We start from the raw sequence: 14,772 nt of genomic DNA, 5'->3' as shown, positions 1-14,772 counted from the left end.
TCATAGGTATACCTAAAATTAGTAGGTACCAGCGGCGAAGAGTAAATACAGGCCGATTCCCGTCGGGTTACCTTTAACAATCCATACAACTCAATTTCATTAGTCGGTATGAATTTCCTTTTCTTTGGGACGGCTTACCATCGCCAAAATTCCATCCTTCGCCACTGGTAGGTACCCATGTTTTTTAATGAATTAAAGCTTGTTAAGTGGGATTCTATTGCCAGATATTCTTCTACGCACTAGCCATATGTAGCCAAAAATAGTTTTTCTTTTATTTTAAGTTCGACTGGAAGTTTGGGCGCTTTGGTATAATCTGTTAAAAGTAACATTTAAAAAAAATTAAACAATCGAAAAGTACAAAAAATCGTTTATTCGTATAAAAATGACATGGCTTATTTACTTTATTTAAAAAAAGAAATAAAGACTAATGTTTCTAAGGCACATTATAACCCTACAACCATATTCAATTAAATTTTTTTATTACTACAAAAAAATCTCGTAGGGAAAATCTTAAAATATATTAAAACAGTGTTTATATTTTAATTTAAAATATTATTTAGTAAATCTATGGAGTGTTGTGACGAAATAATTCAATAACGGAACTACAGTAAAGTCACTTGAACAAGTTACAACAATTATGGCAAGACAACTTAACTACAACCAAGCAAACAACAAAACTAGTACAAATAATAAACTATTAAAAAGTAGAAACCTAATAATCTGAAATTTGAATAATTAACAATATGTTCAAATAGGAGTATATATCATATTTTAATTAATTAAAAAGTGATTTTTTTCTTATATAAATCATGTCAATTCGCCCTAACTCTATATAAACAATGACAATATTATGTACTTATTATAGATTAATATTAATTATTGCTTATCCATACATTCGAGGCACTTGTTTATTTAATAACAGTAAAAAATCCGAATTAGAAACTACCTTCACCTATCTGTTTGTTGGATGTAAATTCCTGGCTAAAGTACCATTAATTATTAACAATTATTATTATCAATGCTAATATTACGAGTATAAAAATTTGATTGCTTGTTTGAATTCTTTCACCGTTATCCTTGATGATCATAATATATAAAGTAGTAACGGCGATATTTTTTTTATATAAAATAAGCTCCCCCTTGACCATGATTTCACCTGATGGTAAGTGTAGATGTGGCTGAAGGCTGAACACCTGGTGATGCCTATTCACTTTCTTCTTAAAGATGCCGAACTAACCTATTCACTATTTTGGTCTTTATTATCAAACTATAAAAATAAACATCAAACCAATTTGAGAAATGTCATCACTGGATGACATTTGTTACATACGTTTAATCTCAATTTCGAATATGTCAACTAGCATACGTCAAAGAATTAGGAAACTGACTTCTTGATTTTTTACCAGTATTCCCACTGGAACGGGAAATACGCGGGTAAAACCGCTAAACGTCTGCTAGTTTGATATAAAAAACTCATCATCCAATAATCAGATAGGTGAAGGTCATTTCTAAGTCGGATCTTAGAAAATTATTAAAATTTCGAGTAATTTGTATATAATTGTATAAATTTCAGTCAACAAATAGATTTATGTAAATCTTTCTTCCAAAAAATAAAAGAAAGTAAAAAGGACGGAACTTTACTTATAAACAACACAATCTTAAGTTATTTCCAATAAACAACAAACATTATGACAAAACTGACGATTTTTTCTTATAATTCATCAATAAATTCAGTCCGTGTTTCATTTGGCCCATTCAGTATTAGTATAAATACAAAATTTGATTTAAAAAAGTTTATACTGGCATGGGAAAAAATGCATAAAAATCATGGCAACACCTTAAAGCTATCGTTAAAGAGCTTTAAAGTTTAGTTTTTTTTAGTTTAAAATCGAATTCGAAAAACTTATTGGCGTTTAGAAAAAAATCGTTTAATTTAAAAACTAAAAAACAGGTTTTTAGCACGCACTAAAAGTTAAAAATATTGGATTTAAGTCAAGACAGCAAACCCTTTAATTTGATATCCATATCATTGGGGTGGATTTCAAACAGCCAGTCCGCCATCTTGGGGAGGCCGCCATATTGGATTTGTAATGACGTTTTTAAGCTAGTCATGTATTGTCATCAGAACTCAGAGCGTGTGCAAAATTTCATCCTACACGAAGACCGGTAAGTGGGTCAAATTAAGATTCCAAGATTTTCTTACATACATAGTTACAAGTGAAGCTAATATAAATCGTGTAAAAAGACACGTAAACAAGCAAGCCAAGACATACTAGAAACTGATCTTTTTTTTTCCGTGAACACTTTACTACGTAATATTGACTGGCACATATAAAAATATTCCACAGTATTTATAGGCATGCCAGTGCCACAATGGACTTGCCAATGACCTTTCTTCTTATTACGAGTATTAATTCTACTTTTAGAGAGCCTTAATTAAACGTAAAATCAACTATACGCTGACTGGCATACATAAAAAATAATATAACATTTACAAGCATGCCACAGTGGACTTACCAATAACTGTCTTAATTTTTTCAACTCTTAATTAAACTTAATTCTACTTTCAGAGAGCCGTTTTTAAAACGAAAAATCATCTTTACACTGACTGGCACACTACAAATACATGCCAAAGCTGCCGATACCACAACATAACTTCGAGTAAACGTTATAATACAAAAATTATCATATATTTAAAAACATATATACCAGTGTCTTTAAAATTAAACAAAGGAAAAGATTTATATATTGATATCTAATAAGACAAAAATAAACGTTATTTTGTCCATAGATCTTAATAAATCAATAATTGGAATGTTCTATATCTGGTTAATGTCTACGCTACTATCCAGTCATAAAATCAAGGAATGTTTTATTTTTGCAAATAGTAGTAGAACTACTCATCGTTCAAATTCTAGGTAGCGAGAAACAATATGAGGCTAATATTGAATAATGTAAATTCAAACTGGCGTATAAGGTTGTTGAACTGCATTGTATCAAGGTTATGCCAACTGTTTGTCTTTTTAGTGATGAGACCAAATAACAAGGCAATTTAAGTATGTTTGTCCCATTCGATTACTACCTGTCAGAAACGCAATCGCTGAACGGCACACGGTGATACATACTAAGGCTTAATGTCCACTGAAGCAACTTCATTGGCTAGCCCACAAATATTGCAACCAATTGCCAACTGTATATATCCGTCGATGCCAAAGTTCTTCCCCCACGAATTCTTTGCGATGTAGTATGGCACTTCGGCTGTTAAGTCATAACCAACCAATTGTACTGCGTGGTTTAGCTCCTTAGGACTGCCACTGTAAGGATATAATAATATTAGGGACAATGGCAGATATTGAAATCTATAACAATATTATAAAGAGGAAAGATTTGATTGTTTGTTTGTTTGCATTGAATAGGCTCTGGAACTACTGAACCGATTTGAAAAATTCTTTCACTGTCGGGAAGCTACACTATCCCTGAGTGCTATAGGTTATATTTTATCCCCGTATTCCTACGGGAACGAGAACCACGCAGATTTCAAGATTTAAATTAAGAGTATGCTAATAATAAACCAATTGTAAAACAGTTTATCTGCGATCATTACTTTCAGAGCTAAAAGGATTTAAAGGGTCATTTTTGCGGCACTGCCACGGATAGCTAAAAAATAATTCGTAATTGATGATGACAAGAAAAATCTAAGTTTTCGCTAAGAGAGATCATTTTTGTAGGAATTGATTTTAAATTAAATTTTTATTATTTATTTTTATATTTTATAATATTATTTATTTTATAAAAATAAAGAAAATCGTAGATCTTTATGTATTAATTAGTTAATATTGTCCTTATTTACACGAATGTCTCATAAAAATCAATTACATAATTAGAAGAAAAATTCTCACCTGCAGTGATACTGTATGACTCCACCGAGATAGTTCTGCCATGTCAACGCGTTGACAGCTACTGTGACTGGCCCGTGTGTGGCTATGGACTCTATGATCTTCTCTTCTGATCCCACTAGACTGAAAAACAGAAAAAAATATTGCAAAACAAATAGGATTGAAAAAATATTACACAGTATTTACAAGCATGCCACATTGGACTTCCCCAGAATTTATAGGCATGCCACATTAGATTTTGCCCACAATTTACAGGCATGCCATATTGGACTTTCCCAGTATTTACAAGCATGCCACATTGGATATTTGTCCATTATTTACAGGAATGCCACATTGACCTTCCCCAATATTTTCAGACATGCCACATTGGACTTTTCCAATATTTACAGGCATGCCACATTGGTCTTTCCCAGTATTTATAGGCACGCCACATTGGACTTTCCCAATATTTACAGGCATGCCACATTGGACTTTCCCAATATTTACAGGCATGCCACATTGGACTTTCCCAATATTTACAGGCATGCCACATTGGACTTTCCCATTATTTACAGGCATGCCACATTGGACTTTCTCTATATTTACAGGCATGCCAAATTGGACTTGCCAATAACCTTCCAACGTTGGTTCTATTTTTAGAGAGCCTTAATTGAACATCAACTATATGCTGACTGGCACAAATAAAAAGTAATATACAGTTTTTAAACACACACACAACCTTACACCCTTAAATAAGATGGACAGGTTGTGATGGGGCCACTAGAGGAGAGTATACTCACTCATCGCACGTGAACTTCTGCACACGCACGCCAGTCGCGTTGCTCTTCTTCTGGCAGACGCCGTTCATCAGCCGCAGAGGGTACTCGGTGTCCGGCTGCACCGCCGTGTCGGTCAGTAGCAGCCAGTCCAGCAACAGGCAGATGTCGCCACCAGCGCAACCACCGTTGCCGAGACCGGCACAGTCTATTGCCTCCTGGAAATTGGGGATGGATTCTACATCATCATCATCATCTCATTAATACAAATAAATCAAGCCCAAACACACGGTAACTGCTGTAAATCACCGAGGAGTTCCCTCGTCTGTTTTATGGCTCCATCGTCAGATCGATTTTAAACCTTCACGAAATTGTAGTGCTTTAAAGTACTAAATAGAAAAGATTACGAACACACTAGACACCCATATCATTTTCGAAAGTTCCCCTCTATTTCTCCAGGATTCCATCATCAGATCTTGACATGATGGCAATGGGACCAAATGGGGACTATACCGTTTCAAACAAAAAAATATTTTTGAAATCGGTCCAGGCGTCTTTGAGGTGTACATACATAAAAAAAATACCGACCGAATTGAGAACCTCCGATCGAAGTTTTCAGCTGGAACCACAGATCGGATGTCGCCACGAAGACGTAATTGTCTGACGATTTATTCCATTGATTAGCTTTGGTGTTGCATTGCACCCAAATTCAGAAACATAAGAATGAAAAATGCGTTTATTTCAACACTATGCCAAACACAATATCTCCATTACACCCAGGATAATACCCTGCGATGTGTGGCATAACCCACAAAATGGCCCCAACTCAGCATAATGCTACATGGCCTTTTAAAGTAGGGCATGCAGCGCTGATTTTCAGCTGGAACCACAGATCGGGTGTCGCCACAAAGACATAATAATTGTCTGACGATTTATTCCATTTATTCCCAAAGTGGTCCAGATGGAACCCCAGGGGTCCACGAGAGTACCTTAGGGGTTTACGTCGGCGTCTCCAAAATATGGGGGTTTATAATTCGTAAGCGAGGGTCCACAAAATTTATCTGGTTTTATAGTGGTTTCATACCGAATGAGGAGTTATCTTAATAAAATACATAGGCAAGTATGGATTGATTGGTCCCTTGTACTGTGCTTACCTAAGTAGATAGTACAGCTTACCTAGTACATCAAAAAGTAAAGTTGACTGGTATCACTTTTTTGATTGGCAAACTTTTTTTAATTATTTTCAACAAATCAATTTTATTCTCTTTTTTTCGAATACTGTTAGATAATGGTGGCTGTGGATTTCGCAACGCAAATCCGATCCACCTGAACCAACCAGTTCAAAGTGGTCTATGAGAAACAAAGTTTGGGAACCTCTGATTTATTCGGTTGAAAATTCTTAATATTTATCATCATAATATCAGCTTTATCAGAATTATTGTTTTCGCTTAATTTTGAATATGCCACTGAATAATTCTGAATAAACACGATACCAAATGCAGCTAGAAAAAATATCTAGATTTTGTTTTTTTCCAAAAATACCTAGACATAGCCTCGATAAAAACATCACCTTGCAAATAAAGGTCATACGAACAATTCTCTCGACGCTGACAATTGTACAAAACAAACCTGTTTTTTTTCAAAACCTGTCCTCAATTTTCGACCAGTTTCATGTTCCTTTTGCAACACAATTATACAATATTCCGTTTTTGGACGACATCGATGTATTACGAGTGACTTTATTGAGAAAAAAAAAACGAACAAATACTTAATTTGCATACTAGAATATGATTTAACTACACACTTTACACTTTACTCATTTAATGACAAAGTACCTACACCAATAAAAAAATGTAACTACATATAATATAATAATTTACTCACGATAGTTTGAATTCTAAAATCTTTATATATATGGGTATTTCTATAAATGCGAAAAGTCATTCATCACGAAATCTCAAAAACCGGATGATGTACAAAGCTGAAGGCAGGGAGGTAGTTTATAGTTATTAGGTATCCACTAAGAACGGATTTTGCGATTGGGCCAGACTTCATGCAGTCTTGTCTGCCCTACCCCCAGACTGTTTCTGTAAAACGCTAATCCAGAAGCTTGGGAAAGAGATTTTGAATGAAGCAAATCACCAGGCCGAGTGGAGCGAAGATAGATGGAGCTATTGATTAAGAAGATTCCACAGAAGAACCAAAGACCAAGTCCCCGACATAGCTCGACGTGTCGCGAAGCTGAAGTGCGGGGCACATAGTTCGAAGAGGCAATTGCAGAGATTTGAAGAGGCAAAGGACGTTGGGGTCTCAAGGTGATGGAATGGCGACCCCGCACAACAAAGCGCAGTGTTGGTCGACCCCCCACCAGGTAGACTGACGAGATCAAGCGAGTCGCAGGGATTCGCTGGATATAGGCGTCCCAGGAACGTGATGTTTGGAAGTCCCTAAAAAAGGCCTATGTCCTGCAGTGGACGTCCATCGGCTGATATAATGAAAAGCCTTAGGTCTTAAAGCTTGACTCTAAAGCTGAAGAGTTTGTTTGTTGGGTTGAACGCGCTACTCTCAGGAACTACTGGTCCTATTTGAAAAATTTTTTCAGTGTTAGATAGCCCATTTATCGAGGAAGGCTATAGGCTATATATTATCCCCGTATTTAAAATAATAATTTACAGACATGCCACATTGGACTTTTCCAATATTTACATGCATGCCACATTGGACTAGCCCAGTATTTATAGGCATGCGACATTGGACTTTCTTTATATTTTACAGGCATGCCAAATCGGACTTGCCAATAACCTTCCAATGTTGGTTCTATTTTTAGAGAGCCCTAATTAAATATCCACACACACACACACACACACACACAATTAATATAAGCATTGGAAGCTGATATGATGATGATGATGATTGATTATGAAGTTACCTGAACGCTGAGGCTGCTGAATTTGCCCGTGTTGATGGCAGCCATGGCCTCCATGACCCCAATGGTGCTGAAAGCCCAACAGGCTCCGCACAGGCCCTGGTCCCGCACTGGTCCTATTACACCCTTCTCTCGCCTGGTGTGGAACAAAGAAAAATATTGAAACTTTAATATTCACCACATTTTCAACCGATGTCCAAAAAAAGGAGTTCTCAATTCGACGCGTATGTTTTTTTATTATTTACAAGTTACTTAGCCCTTGATTACAATCTCACCTGATGGTAAGTGATGATGCAATCTAAGATGGAAGCGGGCTAACTTGTTAGGAGGAGGACGAAAATCCACACCCCTTTCGGTTTCTACACGACATCGTACCGGAACGCTAAATCGCTTGGCAACTTGCCACGGCCAAAGCCTCCCACCAGCTAGACCTGGACCAATTAAGAAAACCTCAATTGGCCCAGCTGGGGATCGAACCCAGGACCTCCGCCTTATAAATCTACGTCTACCGCACTCACCACTGCGCCACGGAGGTCGTCACGTTGTTCCTCATAACTTCGTCATTAATTAACCAATTTTGAAAAATATTTTTTTATTTGAAAGATACTTTCAGATTGGTCCCATTTCATTTTCATGAAAATCAGTTTAGTCATTTTGTGTTATAATCAAAATAACTGAAATACATCTTTGAAGTCGGTAAAATTTTTATGTTAAAAAGATTATTAAACAGAGTATAGTTGTAGGCAAGATTCTAGTCTACGGAAGACGTTATTCTAAGCCCAGCCTCGGTCGGTTTTCCACCAGGTGGACCGACGACTTCAAGAGAGTCACAGGGATTCGCTGGATGCAGGCGGCTCAGGATCGTGATGTTAGGAAGTCCCTACAAAAGGCATATGTCCTGCAGTGGACGTCTATCGGCTGATATGATGATGATGATGAGGAACGGACGATGTCGGCTAACAAGTAGTTTCTAATAAAAACACGAGTCAAAATTTAATCAAAATCATTGTAAATAACTGGATTGACATTAAGCACGCGCCAATCGTAATATAAATGTTTTTTGCATTGTATGAATAATAATATTACATATTTTAATGAATCAACTGGTTTTATCAATTTTGAAAATAATGAATAATTGATTAATCTTGCTAATAACCGTGAAAAACCGACGCGATTTTAGTCGGGCATTATCGAAGCAGTAATGTAAAAATCTGTACCTACCTCATAAGTTCATAGCACTATTTTTATAACCATTTTCATGAGCAATCTATTCGAATTGCCCATTATACGGCCGGTCGGGCCAGGTAGTTTCGATTTTTTTTTATTCTTTACAATCTTGACTGCAATCTCACTGAATAGTAATCAATGCAATCTAAGATGGAAGCGGACTTATTAGGAGGATGAAAATCCACATCCCTTTCGGTTTCTACACGACATCGTACTGGAACGCTAATCTCTTTGTCGGTAGGGTGGTAACTAGCCACGGCCGGAGCCTCCCACTAGCCAGACCTGGACCAATTAAGAAAACCTCAATCAGTCCAGCCGGGGATCGAACCCAGGACCTCCGTCTTGTAAATCCACCGCGCATACCACTGCGCCACGGAGGCCGTCAAAGTTTGGATGTTTGTTACTCTTTAACGTCGCTAAACGTTGAAGCGATTTGGCTGAATGGAAATAGATTTTACTCTGGATACATAGGCTACTTTTCATCCCGGAAAAATTCATGGTTCCCGCGGGATTTGTGAAAAACTGAATCCCACGCGGACGAAGTCACGGTCGTCCGCTAGTGGCCTATATATAGCCCAATATAACATAGGCTAATCACTCGACCGGCTAGGCAGTTAGTAGTTACTTACTCTTAAGTAATTCTTATAATAATAGTACGTAGGTACATAAGTAGTAAATATACTATAATAATTATAACAGAGTGCACTGTATTTATCGACGACCGGTTAGGTTAACGCTTGACCGCGATCTCACCTGATGATAAGTATTAAGTAAATCTATACTTGCAATGCAATACATACAGTAGGTAAACTTCATGAATAAGAACCTCGAATACTTTAGGGCAAAAGCCTTACCTCGTTCCATCGCTGTGTGACTCTGAGCCTTCTTATGAGGCTCATAGTTAGCGACCAAGTCTCGAAAGTATAGGTAAACTGGCAACAAGCATTGTTCGAAGACTTTTGTCTTCAGGCACTGAGGAATTTCGGACGAAAAGATGTCGCGAAGTTTCCCGAATGCAGCCCAGTCGAGTTGGATTCGGCGGTTTACCTTTTTCTCGTAATTGGACCTAACTGTAACCATATCTACGTAACAATAACATAGCTAGCGAGTCGCAAAGCTGAAGTAGCAATGGGCGGAGCACATAGTTCGAAGAGACGATGGGTGTTAGGGTCACAAGATGCTGGAATGGCAATCCCGCACTAGAAAGCGGAGTTTTGGTCGACCTCCCAACAGGTGGACTCACGACATCAAGCGAGTCGCAGGTATTTGCTGGATGCAGGTGGCTTAGGATCGTGATGTTTGCAATTAATTCCCTACAAAAGGCCCATGATGATAATGATAAAAAGCCTTAGGTCTTAAAGCTTTAGGCCTTGACTTTAAACACAAACTATATAAAATAACTAACTGACGCCGCGTGGTTTCACCCGCGTGGTTCCCGTTCCTGTTGGAATACGGGGATAATACTATATAACCTATAACCTTCCTCGATAAATGGGCTGTCAAACACTGAAAGAATTTTTCAAATCGGACCAGCAGTTCCTGAGATTAGTGTGTTCAACCAAACAAACTCTTCAGCTTTATAATATTAGTATAGAAGTATAGATAAGGCTTTGTTTCATAATAATTGGACGTACAAAAACTAACTTCACATAGACGATTTTGAGGGCGTTTATTAGTATTCTTAATCTTAATCCATCCTCTATAGATACTAATATTATACATTGTGAAAATAAGTCTGTCTGTGTGTTAATTTTTAACAACTAAACCGATTTAGAAACATTTTGTTTTATTGATATCCCGGAAAATTCACGATTCCAGCGGGATCTAAAAAAAGGAAATTTATGTGAATAAAGCCGCGAGCGTTCGCTAGTTTAGTATCTTTTAAACTACCTTCGCAGCGGGTTTTATTGCGGTTTCATCATTTGATAGAGCGGCTCAAGTTCAAGAAGAAGGTCTATTGGTTTATTTAACACTTGTGAACTTCTTCCGCGTGGAAATCTTCCAACTTCTTGTATTTATCATCATCATCATCACCACCATGTCAGCCGATGGACGTCCACTGCAGTACAAATGCCTTTTGTAGGGACTTCCAAACATCACGATACTGAGCCATCTGCATCCAGCGAATCCCTGCGACTCGCTTGATGTCGTCAGTCCACCTGGTGGGGGTCGACCAACACTGCGCTTTCTAGTGCGGAGTCGCCCATATAAAGTTTTGCCCGATACTGACCACGCTGGGCATGCGGGTTGCACAAAGGCTTTTCACTTTTCATCTCGGAAAAATTCATGGTTACCGTGGGATTTTTGAAAAACTGAATTCCACGCGGACGAAGTCGCGGGCGTCCGCTAGTTAACTATATTTTTCCGTTGACGAGTTTTTGATGATTCATGAAGTAATTAAAAAACAAATAAAAAAGCCATCAAAATGTTTCCGGACCGAATCTACCGAATACCACCTACAAAATCTAGCAAAAATCAACACATCTTACTAATATTATAAACGCGAAAGTTTGTATGTATGTTTGTTTGGATGTTTGTACGGATGTTTGTTTGGGTGTTTGTAACTCTTTAACGCCGCAACTACTAAACCGATAATACTGAAATAGATTGCACTCTGGATTAACACTTAGGCTACTTTTTGTCCCAGAAAATCCATGGTTCCTGAGGGATTTGTGAACAACTACATTTCACGCGGACAAAGTCGCGAGCGTCCGCTAGTTCTTTTTATAATATTAGTTTGGACGAAATTAAAATACATAGCTAGGTAGGACTAGGAATACTTAATTCAGAGACATGTGACTGAAGATTTTCATTATTACCCTAAAATTCAAATGTGAATTTAGAATGCGTCCAATATTGCAATGTAAATTATCATGTAAATAGCTGGATTATTGACAGAATATTTATTTGAGTGACTTGTTTCGCTCGATTTTTAGGGTTCTCTAAAATGAAAAAATCCGAACACCTAAAAAGGATAATTTTGTCAGCAATTTTCTCTCTATTGATTCGGGAAATCAAAAATACTCGGGTTTAGAACGCCAAAGTTAAAGTTCATTTATTTCAATTAGGCTTAGTCTGCAAGCACTTTCGAGGTAATAACTAATGGTATTATTAAATAATGGTGATAATAATTGGTCGAAAACTTAAAATTACGAGGGTTCCAAATGCGCCTTGGTCCGAGAAGAGCCCACAACAAACTCAGCCAAGGTTTTTTTTCATCACTTAACATTTTTTTTATCACCATTTTACAAATTTATATAGAAGTAAGTAAATAACTGTGTATTTCGAAACAGTGGCCTGATCTTGCGCGACGGAGCTGTGGAAAAGGATTCAGTGAAGCAGCAACTTAGAACGTGCCAATATCAAATATGTGTAGAAAGCTGCTGAGTTGGGTATACATTTCATCATTATCAGCCTACTAACTTGGTCTCCTATTAATCTCTTTAATCCGGCCCTACCCCAAAATCCGTTCTACACCTGACGTCTACAAACTATACACTACCTCCCTACCAAATTTAATCTTTCAAGCGTTTTTCGAGTATTTGTGATGATTGTTCCTCTATACATATATTTTGAGACGGGTTGCCAGCGGTTGCCCGCGACTTCATCCGCGTGGAAATCGATGTAAACACTCAACCCCTATTTCATCCCTTCTATGTATTTATATTTACGCATATTTTATATATAGTCCACTAATCATTTTACAAAACTGTAACTCAAAACGTAAACAATTTATATTTAAAAAAACTTCAACTTTAAGAAGAATTTTGAAAAATGTCAAATGGCATCATTTCGAGTAGGTTTTTTTCTAGTAAGTAGGTACAAACACATTCCAATGTTTACAAATGTTGAATAATGAATTTCCATATATATATAAATGAATGATAAACTTTAAACCTGTTCCACCCCCATCTGATTTAATTTTTGGGACAAAAAGTGCCAAGTTTCATTAGAATTCATTGAGTAGTTTCAGTGTGATGCTAATGTGATACAAAGGTCGCGTGCGTCCGCTAGTAGCTAATAAAAACTACAACTAACTCACCAATCAACCTTCAAAGGCAAAGCCGCTCTTCTCCTTCTCTTGATAATAATGTATATGTTGTGATGCGAGCTCTTCACGTCAATATCAGCTTCATCATCTGACATTGGCTGATCCACCACTGGCTTATCATCATCCATCATTTTCTCATCCTCATCCGTCATTAAATCATCACTGTCAAACATTGGTTTAGGTTTAAATTTATCTCGGCCTTTGCTCCAACTTTTGCCCAAATTGTTCTTCCGTTTATGAGGTTTTTCATCTGATAAGTGTATGTCAATAAATTCTGTTTTTGACATATCAGAGAGTGGTGTTAAGTCAAATTTGGCTCTGTGTTGTTCTGGACCTCTTGATATCCTGTTTAGTCTGTCTATTTCGTATACTGATGCCTACAATAAAATTAATGTTACATCAAAATCTGTCATGGTGGTTATGGTGAGCGCAAGAGGATGTAAGGTGTTTTTTTTTATTCTTTACAAGTTAGCCCTTGACTATCTCGCCTGATGGTAAGTGATGATGCAATTTAAGATAGAAGCTAACTTGTTAGGAGAAGGATGAAAACCCACACCTTTTTTGGTTTCTACACAACATCATACCTAAATGGAAGTATGGTAACTAGCCACAACCAATGCCTCCCACCAGCTAAACCTATAAACTTATTATTTTTTATAGAACAAACAGATGGTTAACCTGATAGTCAATGGAAAGCCATAGCACTTGATTTTATAATTTATTATATACTAGTAGACAATGCGCGGTTTTTCCTGTTCCCGTAGGAATACAGGGATATAATAGCTTAAAGCACTCTGGGATAGTGTAGCTTAGCAAATGAATTTTTCAAATCGGTTAAGTAGTTTCAGAGCCTATTCAATGCAATCAAACAATCAATCAAATCTTTCCTCTTTATTATTAGTATAGATTATTCTAAATCATCACATCAAAATTGGTAAAGTAATTTAAAACTAAATGAAATGCCAAAAAATATAATCCAGAATATAACAATTATAAATCCACTAGATGTTTCTCATGATTTAAATAAAATATTCCATAATCATTGACACGACGTCTATAAATAAACTTGTTTGTATATTTTTATGAATAAATTACAGTGTTAATGAGCTCCGAAGCAGTTCACTTTGTCACGAACTTAATGACCCACAAAACAGTTTTTTATGAATAAAATTCAGTAAAAATTTAAATATGGAATTATGTAGGGACTGAGTAGACGTTTTTTTAAGATTAAATGTTTTTTTTTCTTACCACAAAGTGCCCTAATCTGGTTTCATATTCCGCGGGATTATTTTTATATGATTTATTGAATTTATCGATGTAATTATCGAACATTGGTCGTAACTCCTCTTTAGTTTTGGTACCAGGGTATGTGAGAGGTATAGCCACAAATAATAAGCATACTAAAGCTAAAACTAAAATCCAATTCCACCACTTAGCCATTTTAAACGAATTTTAAAAGTTTTTCGCAACAGAAAACACGTCTGTTTACCTATCACACTGTATCATTTTTGACAGCACAGATCACTATAGACTAGAAATTGACAGTGACAACTGACAAATTGACAATCACAGACGAGACGACAAATGAAGGTGACAATGGCAACAAAGCGAGGGATTCAATGACATGTACTCAGACGAAAGATTGACATTTTGGCCTATTTATGATTTCTCTGAGATACTACTCGGAAAATAGGCTACTCGCCTGCTGTACAAAACTAAGAAGATTTTTTGCATAGAGGCAGTTTAGATGCATAGAAACTCTAATCACAATTTTATTTGTGAAAATAATCTCGTAATTGTAATATTTTAAAACAAAATTGTATTTTTATCACGTCACCGCAAATGCCAATCATAAACTGTAACGTCATTTGCTACGAGGCATCGGTTTCCGATTGGCGCTTGCGGTGACGTGATATA

The 14,772-nt window shown here is 36.7% G+C and overlaps 1 protein-coding gene across 1 annotated transcript; it reads right to left on the bottom strand.

Moving 5' to 3' along the window:
- Positions 1–350: 350 nt before the first annotated feature.
- Positions 351–14,370, bottom strand: LOC112050758 (cathepsin O). The gene is made up of 6 exons (XM_052888739.1): positions 14,104–14,370; positions 12,847–13,232; positions 7,581–7,713; positions 4,676–4,869; positions 3,900–4,019; positions 351–3,314 (listed from the first exon to the last, which is right to left on the bottom strand). The coding sequence occupies exons 1-6, from the start codon at positions 14,293–14,295 to the stop codon at positions 3,125–3,127; spliced, it is 1,215 nt and encodes a 404-aa protein (XP_052744699.1). The 5' UTR covers positions 14,296–14,370; the 3' UTR covers positions 351–3,124.
- Positions 14,371–14,772: the final 402 nt, after the last annotated feature.

This window comes from Bicyclus anynana, chromosome 23 (assembly GCF_947172395.1).
Source record: "Bicyclus anynana chromosome 23, ilBicAnyn1.1, whole genome shotgun sequence".
NCBI classification, from domain to species: Eukaryota; Metazoa; Arthropoda; class Insecta; order Lepidoptera; family Nymphalidae; genus Bicyclus; species Bicyclus anynana.
The sequence above is the reverse complement of the archived record's forward strand: the minus strand, read 5'-3'. Positions and strand labels throughout refer to the sequence as shown.

Excerpts from the sequence above, each read along its gene's own strand:
- LOC112050758 (XM_052888739.1), bottom strand. The coding sequence starts at position 14,295 with ATGGCTAAGTGGTGGAATTGGATTTTAGTTTTAGCTTTAGTATGCTTA. Across the intron at positions 4,870-7,580 it reads TCAGCAGCCTCAGCGTTCAG|GAGGCAATAGACTGTGCCGG; the intron begins GTAACTTCATAA and ends CCCAATTTCCAG. Across the intron at positions 4,020-4,675 it reads CAGAAGTTCACGTGCGATGA|TCTAGTGGGATCAGAAGAGA; the intron begins GTGAGTATACTC and ends TCTGTTTTTCAG.